Source organism: Morone saxatilis, unplaced genomic scaffold (genome assembly GCF_004916995.1).
Source record: "Morone saxatilis isolate NCDOM2014 unplaced genomic scaffold, NCSU_SB_2.0 Contig12, whole genome shotgun sequence".
Lineage (NCBI taxonomy): Eukaryota > Metazoa > Chordata > Actinopteri > Moronidae > Morone > Morone saxatilis.
The window spans coordinates 15,526,791-15,540,186 of NW_023339674.1; the positions used below are offsets into that span (position 1 = coordinate 15,526,791).

Consider the following 13,396-nt stretch of genomic DNA (forward strand, 5'->3'; position numbering starts at 1 on the left):
ATATACCCTCAAATTCAAAAATGATCAGGACTATATTGTATACCCACAGTATAGTACTGATTATTTTTGAGATAATCAAGAAAATTATAATAATACTGTATTGAATCAATCAGCCTTACAGTTCATATAATTGCAGGTGCAGAAAACATTGTGTTCATTCAAGCACTGTGACCTGCTTGAAGCAGAACAAGAGAGTTTGGTAGTGCAGTGGAGCAACGTACCATGAAATAATTACAGTGAGAGAACGGGAGTACATGGATTACGTTTTGAGTGCATGAAAAAGGTTCTCACAGAGGCTGACATGATGTACAGTACCATATAAAGAAATAAAAAGTATTGTAAGAATATGAATTTGTGATAACAATGAGATCACAGTCAGTTGTGGTGAGTGAGAAATATACAATTTCCTTTGAGAGTTGTTCTGAAACAATGCAGAAAAGTTAAGGTGATATGTTCCAAAGGACTTCCTATGAAAATATTAACATTGTCACAATTAATGTAAATTAATAATAATGATGGCAGACTCCCATCTTTGGGGCACCTCCGGGAACTCTAACGTCAGAAGAAAGTTTTGTTTGATTGAACTTCAAACAGCGTGCAGGAATAACATCACACAAGTCTTTTAAATGGAGTGGTGTCCACCTTTAAACACTGGCCACTTCAAAGACAGAAAGCTCCAGAAACTGAGAAGCCTTATGCTGACAAGCCCAGCCTTGAGGACAGGAGAGCCATTGAACAGAAGCTTAGATTAGCGGTAATCCTCTGTTCGACTTGTTGAGAAGCTGCTCAAATCTCTTGTCTATCACTCTCACTCCTGTTATAGTTTGTGGAGCTCTGCCAAAGTATCAGAGCATAGAGATATATATGAAATGGCCCAGCCTGAAAAAAAACTTCGATTAATTCTTGCCTCTAAATACCATTTATCAAAAAATAAATGTGACAGAATTTAAATGTATGTGAATGTTAAACTCTGACAGTTCAACGTAGTGTTTCTTTACAGAGAAGTGAAGCGAGCTAGTCTCCTAAATCAATAGTATAGCTGCGAGATGTAACCACTCACTTGTATTGAAAACACCCGAAAATACTGCTCCAATAACTGAAATAAAATGACTGCCATTATGTTCTGAGAGTTACTGTCATCGCTTTGTTTGTTTTGTTTTCAAATTCCCTTGTATACATCTAACAGACTCTGAGACCGGTCATACAGCACAGTGAACAAACATCATGGGGAAGCTGGCATTTGAAACAGGCCTAATCATAACTAACTAAATGCCTGAAACTATGAAACGAAATATCAGAGAAGAAAAAAAAAAGCTCTATATAGTTCTGCATCACTTACTTTTCAATTACAGCAGCCGAAGCAGAACGAAATTGTTAGTGTCATTTATCGACTGTGGTGCTCTCCATTAGAGTAACAACTGAGAGAAATCCATCCAGTTGTATAACCACCTGGCTGTCTTACAATAACAAAGAGTTCATTTCTGTCAGCTGGCCTTAAAGTCTTTCTGTTGTGGCACAAGGAACAGATGAGAAGTGTACACCAGGAAGCCCATGAAGGCACACGGAGACCAATAAACTCTGACCAGGCAGGTAATCATCTCGGTGGCTTTTTCTCACTGTAGTTCCCTGAAACAATTCCCCTTCCAAGAATGAGAAGTTATGGACACCTTGAGTGATGAGGCTAATGATCCAGGTCGACTATAATCTCCTACTGCCATCACTTAAAGCTTAAAACGTAACAAATATTTGCTTTATAAATATTTGTTTTTAAATATAGTATAGTAATATAGTATTAGTTTTCCTTTACAGATGTTTAAAATTGAACAGAAATTTAAAAAAAAACAACATTTTAATATTATAATTACACTACAGGTGCAAAGGGAATGTGTGTTTCATATGTTTCTGACACAAACAGATCTAAATAGTGTTGTTGTTTTTTTAATACTTCCACTACTATCTTTACATCTCTTAACAGCAAAGTTAATGTCATGTCTATTACTTATGCCTTGATGATCTACCCTGGTGATGTGGACCAGGCAAGAGTAGCCGAGCGCAGACAGCATCCCCAACCCCCCTATGTGTATATATTTTTTTTAATACTTTGTGAGGAAAAACTGTCAACCATATCCAAAGTGCAGGACCAAAGAGAAGTAAAATAATGTATGCTTTTGTTAGATTCTTTGAAGACGATATGTGCTACGCGTTATCCGTTTCAAATGTCGAAGATTTCAGACCTCTGCACAAAACAGATTTTGATAATCAGAAGGTGTATCTGGTTCACAGAACTGAAGAGAATGGCAGCGCAGGCCAGCCGTGCGAAGCACAGATCCTTGCCCTTGCAGGTAAGTTGCCCTCTTAACACATCAGCTCTCCTCCTTTTAATGCTGTTTTTTTATCTGTCCGACCAAGTAACGGCGATGTGCGCGAAACTCGGGAATGTGTCAAACCAAGTCGTTTAGTCCGAAGTGTCAAGACGTGATCAGCTGCAATCTGACACTGATAGCCACAACAACGTCCTCGGTGCGGCTAGCTAGATATGCTAAGATAAGTTTGGTTGGTAGTCGTACCTTTGTCGTCAATGCTTTACCATTTATATCACATCCAGCGCATCGTCTCCCAAGAGTTAGTTGTCTTGTTTCGACAGAGTAGCGCAGGTTGTTTCTCTATATAACGTTACGTGGCACGCAGCGTTAGCCACTCACATCGGTTGTTTACAACATGGAGCTAACGCTGCTAGCTTCTGTGTATTCGTTCCGCGTTAGCATGTTAGCACCGAGGCGCTACTCAACTTAACTGCGTGTCACTGCATTATAAACACATGTGTCAGCCCGCGGGTCACCGGTTATCGTTTATACAGTGGTTTGTGAATGTAGTCGAGACGACAGCCCGATAGCTTTTGTGTACTGCGGTTAGCCTTGTTAGCTGGCTTATCTGTCGGTGTTTGCCACAGAGGTTGCGGTGCTGCAGTCATCGCTGTCTCAGACAACATACCGCGACCGCTCCTCACTAACATGACCCTGTCGTGGCTGCTTTATGACAGTGCATCGTGTTAACGTGCTGAAAGTGTGCAAGTGGAATGATTTGCTTGACGTTAAGCTCCAGTTAAAGTAATGTGTGCTCTCGGTCGTTTTCTGTGCTCGATCTTTAACTAGCTGCATCACTAATCCCTGAATGTGAGCTGTCTGGGCTGCAGGATCGCTCAGATCTGACTGACACCTTCACAGGCAGTTGTGTTAAAGAGCGGTGTAGCCAGGACTACTTGTATCGCAGTCCGCTGTAGAGATTACATTGTAGTTGTAGGCTTAGAGTGCTGAAGTTAGTTTGATGTAGCAGAATGGAGAGACTAAATTTTACGCCCTCGGCCCGAGTTTGACAAATGGATGAAAGAATTCTGTAGGTACTTTCACGTTTTATGAAAATCCATCTAACTTTTTGGAAACTTTATGAGTTTCATCCTGCTCCTATTTCTGCATTTCACAGATACAGTAGAGGAATTTGAAGACAGTATAATGCAAAAGAAGATGAAAATTCCCAAGATGTCCATCAAGAATTCAGGAAACTCTATTGAGAACAATTTTGGAGAGGAGAGAATGCCACTGAGACATAAAAAGGTAGGCTCAACTAAATAAGACACTAGTTGTGTTGTTATAGAAGAAATGAGCTTTTACATGTAAATGGGCAGCACTGGCTAATGGACTCTTCATCACCAACTTGTGCCTTCACTTACAGTGTCACCAGTATCATGACATACAATCACGCTGCCCCTCATCGTGTTCAGTTAATACTGATCTATTGACAGTGCCATTAAGATCAAATATTATGATGCTATAATAACAAATTCAAATCAGCCAAAGTTTAATTTAATTAATGTATCATAACAAAATGAAGTATCCCACTTGAATGACTTATATTGACACTAATTTGCTGTGTCAGCGAGGACCCCAAATAACTTTGCTGATTGAAAAAAAAAAAAAGCTTATACAAACACTAAGTGTGGGCGTATGTGTGACCGCATGTGTCATGTTGATGCATACACAGCAATGATCTTATATTTAAACATATCTATTGATACAATGTCACATTTTCATAAACTTGGCCGACACCCAAAATCCCCCACGCTATTTTTACCATATGCTGGATTAACACAAATTCAGCACTCTGGACAGCTGCCCTTTCACAGACAAATCCTCTGAGCGGCTCATCAAAGAACTCAGTGACTCCTCTCCTCCCAGTTCCTATTGAGATCCGCACAGTCAAAACAAACTGTTTGCAGTCTGTCTGTCTATCACGTCATTTTTCTATTGATGTGTGGGTTTTATTTCTGTTTGGCCTTCCAATTGTTGAATGGAATCACATGTTAAGTGCACTGAGGCAGCAAAGAGATTTGCGACTTATTTTTTATCAAGTTCATATTCTCTATTTATCACAATTCAAATTTAATTTATCTGGCCCATCAGTTCCCTACATTGACAGTTTTTATTTTTATCAGGCCCTGTCTCAGGACCATGGACGCCCCCTTTCCAACTCCTCCAAGAGCCTGGCAGCAGTAGTGGCTCGCCTGGAGAGAAATGCAGCAAGCTCCTGTATGGAGGGCGAAGAGGACCTGGATGAGGACCGGCTGGCTGAGGAGGGAGAGGATGCAGACGACGAAGATGACGATATGGAGGCAGAGCATCATCAACATCATCACCAGCAGCAACAACAGCATTTGGAGGTGGACACGGATTGTGTGTCTGGGGTAGCTGCAGCCGTGGTTCCTAGAGTCCTGTATGAGGAGCTGGTTCATAGCTACAGGCAACAGGAGGAGGAGATGAGGAGGCTGCAGCAGGAGCTGGAAAGAACCCGCAGGCAGCTGGTACAGCAGGCCAAGAAGCTGAAGGAATATGGCAGCTTGCTGACAGAAGTCAAAGAACTGAGGGACTTCAACCGGAGGCTGCAGGACGTGCTTCTCATGAGATTGGGCAGCGGTGAGGGACCAGGAGCATGCACACCAACACACAAACCACTGCTGCCTAAGTTTATTAGTAACCTTTAACCTCATCGGCCATTTAAAGGAAATGTCTACGAAAGTCAAATCAGTTGCTGTTAAGCATTTGTACCTATATTATCGGAATACTGCAATCCAGAAACACTTTTATATTCTTAGAAAGTCTTAAAGTCTTAGACAGTAACATCTGTACAGCCCGAAACTGCCATTATCAGTGGAAGGAGGTGGGAGGCAGGTTTTTGGACGCATTATAATCCTTGTGTTTACTCTACACTGTCTACACAGTGCACTTATTTAGCACCCCCTCTGACCTGAAAAGGACGTATTCCTCTTCTTAAGAACCCTGACAAATACCAGACATCATGGTTTCTGCAGTTAAGTCTGACACATAAGAAGATGCAACTGGAATATCGCTACGCTGTGAAATATTATTTGAGAAAAGGTCCTTTATTTTGGAATACTTTTCAGACCATGTCTTTTTAGTCTGTACATTTCAGACTGCTGTTTTAATTCAGTCTCTTTCTGCTACAATTGAGACACATATAACATTTAACCAAACCAGTTCAACTCTGAGTTTGGGTGCTTTAGTTTCGCTTGCTTTTTAGTTTGGCAGAAGAAGGTCATGGGTTCAGTTCTGTCAAAGAACTGATTTAAACAGAAACCCACCTAGTGACCCATTGTAAGTTGCTCCATATAAAGGATCCCTAGGCATCAAGTAACTTGTTTACTGGTCTGGAGTTTTATTAATATGTTTTTAATTCAGAAAGTCCAACAGGCAGTGTAAAGTAGATACATTTTGTAATATATACAAAGCATATAGTATTGCTCACATAAATTGTATCCATATTTCAACAATTTCAAGCTTTCTAAGAAGAATTGGTATATAAGGAAAAAAGATCTCCTGTACAGCTGGGGGTATAAGCAGTGATATAAGCAGTAGGTGCTACTACCAAAGTAGTAAATCCAATACAGGAAGTTGAATAAAAAGCACTGTAGTTGTAAGTGTGATTAAAAGTGGTGTCATTGCAGTGCCCAGGCAGTGTACAAACTCAAGCTTTGCCAGATGCTGGTGTTAACCTCAGCCCCCCTGCAGATCTGGACAGAGGCGCCTGGCTACTGGCGAGACCATCTAATGGACAGACTAAAGATTAGAGCACCCTAGGGTGCTGTCGGGCAGGGGATGGAGTGCACTGACCGATATTAAAACTCATCAGCTACATTGGAGCTTAGCGTGGCCAGCCACCAAGCCAGCTTAGGTACTGGGTTAAAATAACCGCCTGTCTCGAGGCACGGGAAAACCCAGACCCAAGGTGGGACATAAGCAGACAAGCAGGTTGGCACTGTTCCATTGGTAAAGACCAGGAAACTCATGGTCACATGCTCCTAGATACTGTAGGGATTAAAGTGCAACTGGCTGTTTACAACTAGCATGTTGTCGAGTGTTATTGAGCTCTGTTCTGTTTTAGTGTAATCCTCTGTGGTTCTGTGAAGTTAGCAGATGATGAGTGGCCTTTTGACCTCACCTCAACTTTTAGCACTGTCGGATGTAGATTTGTTGCTTGTATCTACGTAACGTTAAGTGTCTCCTTCGTATCTCCAGAGCCTATGCATGACAATGGCACTCAGACAATCAAGGCTGAAGTGGTTGAACCCATTGTTGAGGCCCAGGAGACATGCAGAGAAGAAGCCAACACCAGTTCCAGCTACTCACCCTCACCCAGAACAGTATACACCTGCAATGATGGGAAGGTAAGTCTCACTGGACCGTAGGACACTCTTTATTTAGTTCGCTTCTCGTGATTGCCTCTGGCTGGCACGTGAATACTCCCTCCCTCAACTGTTTTATTTTGTCCTAGCTAGCCTAATTGCATGCCTATTTATCTGCTACCAAACTTTTGTGATCTTTGTGATGTTTCCTGTCTGTTTTCATTTGCTTCATCTTTTTTTTTTATTCTGGCATTTATTCTTGAAGGCAAAATCACTCATCCAAATGTAAAGAAAAAGGTACCCCCAGCACTAAAATTCAAAAGGCTTGTTCGTAATGTTCAGTCAGTCCAGCAGTAAAACAAGCCTATATATTGAATAATGTTCAGTGGAGAAACACATAAAATGCTTATTTTTAATTTACATTGACCTCTTCCTTTATATATTTGAATATACTTGTAATTCTAATTCAAATCTTACAGTACAGACATGGACTTTAAACCTTCACTAAAAGATTATCCCAGTAACATCTCTCACCCTTTGAGAGTCCTGAATCCTTCACTTCCCCCTCCTGCATCCCTGGCTCTCTGCCTGGGGGTGACCGTGGGAAGTAGCCTGATTTTGTAGGAAATGCTGAATTTCCTTTAACACCCATGAACTTGGGAACATGCCGTCATAGTTGATCAGTCCTTTCCCCCTGGCCGCCCTACCCTAGCAGGTAAACAAGGTTGAGAAGATTATTATTGTTCCTGCAAGCCCAGCCAGCATCATCAGTGTTTATTGGCCTGTTAGGGTTCTTTACTCCCCCCACCGCTGTAACTCAACCAGCGTCCTGTCTCTGATGACAGGGGGGGAATTGGTACTACAAGCTCTTGGGCCTGAAGCCACTTCAAGCGTGAAGAACACTTGCAAATTAGAACTCTCCTACATCAGGGACCCCATATTAATTATTTGCACGAGAGGAATTTAAAGTGACTGACAGGTTAGCCCTAGTGAGAGAGTGAAGGGGGGGGGAGCAGTAGAAAAGAGGGAGGAGAGATGGAGAGAGGGAGATAAACAGAGGGAGGATGAAAACAATCTTGTCTAACTTGAGGGCAGTAAAAAGCTTGTCTGCTGGCCGGGGGCCTAAAGCACATTAGCTGCACAGGGAAAAGCCTTTTGGATGGTAGCCTAAAGACTTTACAGTGATAAGAGAGGAAAGAAGGGAAAGAGAGTCACATATGCCCCCCTGCTGCATGAGCTCACCTAGAAGACCGGGGCAGTCTGCCTAGGTTGGCAATCGGCTTGGAGTGTTTGGTGCAGGCTTATGCAACGTGCAGTGGCAGTGTGTAGAGAGCTACAGGCTAAGTTCATAGTGGAGGTAATCCAGGCTAGCAGCCAGTGGCCTGAGCTTATTTATGTATCCTTGTTGGTGAAAGTGGTGCTTCTTGGGATTTGTAAAGTGGTCTAAGCGGGAGCTGGTTAGGATGTGTCCTGCCCCACAACAAAGTCACAGACCTGCCTTGTCCATTTACTGTAGGTTTAGAGGTTTACATGTGCATGGAGCATTGCACCACAGCACCTAACATAAATGTCAGAGGCAAGTAAATAGTCAGCATAGTTATCACAGGATAAAATGTGTTATTGAATTTAATGTAAATGTAAATGTGTTGTTTTTCAATAATATCAATGCTTCCAAGTACCAAAGTCTTGTACCTCTCCCTCACCTACCAGCTTTTATTTTGCTTTCTGTTTTTAGAATGCTTTTGTTGATTTAATTTTTAAATATCAAATATCAGAATTAATGAAATTGCCACCCTACTACTAATCTGGTCTGTAAACAATAACACTGTGTAGTTGTTGAAACAACCACGAACCATCTGGGATAACATCCATGGTTTTGTCCACTTTCATTCCTGTGTCTTGTTTGTTTATTATTTGGGGTTTTTTTTTAAGACTTTTTTTTTTTTTTCTAAAGGTACAGATCTTCAATAGGTAGCACTGTTTGGCAGTCCTGCATGAGCGAGCACATGTAAAGCAGATGAGGCTGTCCCATGCAGAGTAGAGCATTGTTTGCTTAAAAATGTCAGTGTGCTAGTCCTGTTGTTTTTAAACTGAACTGGTCATATCCCCACTGCATTACACTTTTCTCAGGCACTGTGCAGTTGACAACATGAAGTGCTTTTATCTTCAGCAGACTTGTAGATGCACGTTTTAAGATGTGGTGTGTGGCTTATCCTCTCTGCAGGTACATCTAGGTGGAGGGATCTGGGTGGAGGAGGAGAAGTGGCACCAGCTGCAGCGGACCCAGGGAGACTCCAAGTTCACAAAGAACCTGGCTGTAATGATCTGGGGCACAGAAACCCTCAAGAACCGTAGTGTCACTGGAGTGGCCACCAAAAAGAAGAAAGATGCTCTGCCCAAACCTCCACTGTCACCCAGCAAACTGAAAATCGTCAGAGGTAAGCTAAAATCCATGTTTAAACCTATGAATTTAAGAAACAGGTGATTTTTTGTTCTGATGGATCTTTTGTAAGATGAGACAAGTTGGAAAACATCAGAAAAAAGATTTTCTCTTTTCATACAGCCTTTCAATCATTGAATTATATTCGTTAAAAACCAGACAAAGATAAGATCAGAAACTTTTTAATTTGATGTAGTCTGACTGCTCACACTCACTCCTTCCCCAGAGTGTCTCTACGACAGAGTGTCTCAAGAGACAGCCGACAGTGCAGAGATTACGCAGAGATTGTCCAAAGTGAACAAATACATTTGTGAAAAGATAATGGACATCAACAAGTCCATCAAGAACGAGGAGCGGCGGGAATCCAAGCTGCTCATCAGACAGACAGTCAAGATGGAGAACTTCACCTATGACGGCATGTAGTGATCAACGTTTGTCACGCCAGCGCCTTCTGCCTCCCCCGTGGTCCGCAGGATATTGAGGGGACTTGATATGGGTGGTTTGGGGATGTTTGTCACAGTTTCAGGAGCAGTTGTTTCCCTTTGACACATTGGATTGGTTATTACGTGAAACAATAAAACAAATAGACCCCTTCCCAGCTCCCTATAGCGCAACCATCACCCTCTTCAGTGCCCAGTTTCCTCATTGGGTAGCAGACAGCTTTACCCACCAGTGAAACGTTAAACACGTGTGAACTAGTGATATGAGCTGGTATGAGTGTTTTTATAAGCTTTACAGTGGGATTGGTACAGAGATTTGGTTTATTGACGTGTGTGCATTTGTGTCAAAGGGAGAGATTAGATATGTTTGTTAAATTGATTTATTGTTCTGTGTCAGAACATCATTTTGAGTCCTTAAACTTTTAAAAAGTAAGAGGTAATTTCCCTAGATAAAGTCTGCTGATGCTATAGAGATCATGATGCTAGCTTGCATTAGATCTTAGTTGAGTGAACGGTTGGATATTTTGGTGACTACTGTTTGCTGTTGGTACTTACTGCATAGAATGGGACAACAGGGTCTCAGATGCACAAGTCTTAATTAGTAACAGCCATACTGCATTTTGCAACAGAGATTCTGTTGCTCATAGAGATTAATTTCCCCCCTTAACTGTAGGCTACTCACATCACTTTATTAAAAACAAGAGCTTACAGAGGTTAAATGTGAAGTATGACTCTAATGTAGAGTCTATAGAGTGCTATATTTGTTTTGTTTTTTATGTTGACCTTTTAGTTCTGAGCATTCATGATCAGAGAGAGAGCACAAGGAAATGTGTTTTAATGGGATATTCCTGTGTTACTCTTCAAACATGTCATTTTGAGACAATTTGACTGTTTAATGAGTTTTAGTGGTACAGGCATGTTGATGCCTAGAAAGGCCTTAAATGGATTTGGCAATCACCGGGGGCCGGTTCGCCCCTGGGTTTTCTAGTAGGCTGTGATTGTAAATGTATAATAAGCTGAAGTGATGAAACTTCACCTGCACTTTGCTGTGAGAATGTAAAAGGTGGTTATGGGTACTATTTTCTGTGCGATTCACACCCTTAAGGTGAGCTGATCCGAGCTTCGAGCTATCCCCACTCCTGTATTTAAAAGACGCTGTGCTGCACGGGGAAATGTGGGGAAGAAAGCTCTGCACGGTTCAAGTCATCTTCTTGTGAAAGCAGTGTTAGTTGTGGGTAAAGCTGTCTGAAACACTATTATACTGTTGAAGTTGTCTGGGCCTGCTGAACCCCATAATAACCCCCTCTTTTTTAAAGCCACGCCACTGGGGAACAAAGTAAGGTTGCTCCAGTGACAATTTCCTCTGAGCTATGCCATCAAAACTTGGAAAATATCCTCTTTTTCTTCTATGTTTTTTTCATGTTTTTTTTTTTCTCTTCAGTTTTATTGTTTTGATCCAAAATGGTTTGTGTGGCTGTCTGCAGGCTGGAACTAAATGCTGCAGATTGAAATCTCGACTGTGACCTAGCTGTGGCTAACTGTGAATCTTCTGCAGAGCTGCCCATCAAGCCTCTCTCCTCTTCACACTCTAGATTCTTGTTTGTCAGTTGGTTTATTTCTCTATCATTTTGTCTGTCTTGAGTTTTTTTGTTATTTCAAAAAGTTCAGATCAGCCTTTTGTTAAGCTACCTTATGTTTTGGAAATATTTTAGTGTACATAAAAAAAACATCTTTTTATTTTTTTTTTTCCACCAAACATGGATATTTTCAGTTTCTAGTCATGTTACATGTTACAGTTTTAACAGTTCTGGTCAAGTTTTGGTTTATCTAATTGATGTTGTAATTCCATGTTACCTGACAATTTCTTCTATTTCTTTTTACACTTATCTTATTGTTTGTTTGTTTGTTTTTTTTTCATATGAATTGTTGGCTTTAAGCTTGATGTTGTATCCAAATGTAGATCAGTGGAATCTACAAACACATGAAAAAAAATTTGCCCTTTCTTAGCCAAAGTGATTTCTGTGGAACAAGAGAGACGAGGCTTCCCTTAACATCAGATTTTGACAGAGCCCATACATTATACTACATTCACAACATGTGATATTTAATAACAAACCTCGCTTAGGATCTACCTTCTAATGATCTGCCACAGTAAGATGCGAATCTGTATCGTTAAACGGTTGTACTCAGATGCAGTAGTTAGATCAACACAAATCATTTACATTGAAAGCACTTTAAACTTCTGGGCAATTTCTTCAATCTTAAAGAAATGTATTTGTGGTATTCGTCCTTTTAAATGTCTATATAGATTAAGGCCTAACAATCATTGTATTATCATGAAGCACCTTAGAACACTTTGGTTTATTGTTTTTTTTATGGCAGGAATGAGTTACGGGATATGATTTTTGTTAGTCGGATATGCCCCTGACATGTCAGTGCTCCAAAACAAGCTTGATCGATTTAATACTTCCAACTACTACTTGGAAGTAGCACTATTGCTACTACTTCTGAATATTTAAATCTTTGAAGATTTATTCGGGGTGTTTGGAAGACCAGATTTCCAAAAGTTACTCTATGATTGGATTCAATGGCTTACTTGGCAAATTGACAAACAAAAAATCAACATCTTGGCTTTCATGCCCAAAACATGATTCATCAATCTAAAGAGATTTACCTATGAAATGTGCAAGCTGACTGGAATATGTGCTTTAACTTAATGTGTTAAGATGCTGGTTGTGTATAGATATGACTTATATAAAGATAATTGTGTATTTTTTACAAATGAGTGGTAATTGTAAGCCAAAGTATTGAAGGTTGAGATCAAGCTAAAGAAGGGGGATGCTGACTGAGGAATCAGTGGGGTTTGCACAAAAAATGGCCCATGCCAAGGTAATAGAGCTTAGTGAATCTTAAACCACCAAAATTATGACAGATTATCCAGTGATTTTTTTTTTTTATTCCTAAAAATATCCCTTTTTTAGTGACCTTTGGGTTTTTGTTTTCCCTGTATAAAGCAACATGTGAGGTTTACGTGTGCTAGCATGTATTTAAAATACATGCGATTTAAAAGAAAGAAAAGATTTCTGCTGTGCAAAGCAACCATGCTGAAATTCTGACACATTGTCGTGTATGTGTTTGTGTTTGTTTCTTTGTTGTTTGATGCCAAAAGGGGGTGTGGTTAAAATAATGCTTTAAGATGGAGCATTAATAGAGCTATTACATCATCTGAAAAACTTGTTTTTAAAGGTTGGTTTCCTGGAGCGCCATTAAGCCTAATCCTTTAACTAAAACCATCTTTAGTGGATGAAAGCTGTATGGAAGTACTGTATGTTTTTAACCTAGATTTGGTTTAATCTGTGATGGCAAGGCCAATCTCTATCCAATGTACCAAGTCACTTGCAGAGAAGCAGTTTGGGTTTTAGCAGCATATTAGTAACATACACCCATATATGACCTGGCAGAGCTGTTAATGGATGATATAGGACAGTTTGGCTCTGCAACTCAACACCAGAACCTTCCAGTACTCTCACTGTCACACTCAAGTAGCTATAGGGAGGAAATGCAACCTCGCTTGCTCTGTGATCCTCGTCCTGTGCCACCTCTAGTTCCTTACTCTCCTGACATTTATATGAACTGGGTTTAAAAATGCAAATGTATCAAGATAATGGAAAATCCTGTCCTCCTCGCTTGGTGTTTTGCCTTGTGTTGTGAATACCTGTCAAAGCTTCACAAGTGAGGGAGCTTTATGTTACTTTTTGACAGTTTGATTGGGAAAAGAGATCAGTTCTAGCTTCACTGAGTGGAACAAGATAAATGGCTCCA

General features: G+C 40.6%; 1 protein-coding gene across 3 annotated transcripts; it reads left to right on the forward strand.

Annotated features, from left to right (window-relative positions):
* Positions 1 to 2,076: 2,076 nt before the first annotated feature.
* bend5 (BEN domain containing 5) lies at positions 2,077 to 12,588 on the forward strand. Of its 3 annotated transcripts, XM_035652896.1 has the most exons (7): positions 2,077 to 2,160; positions 2,284 to 2,342; positions 3,481 to 3,611; positions 4,490 to 4,967; positions 6,588 to 6,736; positions 8,919 to 9,132; positions 9,361 to 12,588. In XM_035652896.1, exons 3-7 carry the CDS (start codon positions 3,510 to 3,512, stop codon positions 9,555 to 9,557), a joined length of 1,140 nt encoding a protein of 379 aa, XP_035508789.1. In that variant the 5' UTR covers positions 2,077 to 2,160; positions 2,284 to 2,342; positions 3,481 to 3,509; the 3' UTR covers positions 9,558 to 12,588. The 3 variants fall into 3 exon arrangements, with proteins under 3 accessions (XP_035508789.1, XP_035508787.1, XP_035508788.1); XM_035652894.1 differs by having other exon boundaries at positions 2,159 to 2,342; XM_035652895.1 differs by lacking the exons at positions 2,077 to 2,160; positions 2,284 to 2,342 and adding an exon at positions 2,494 to 3,393.
* Positions 12,589 to 13,396: the final 808 nt, after the last annotated feature.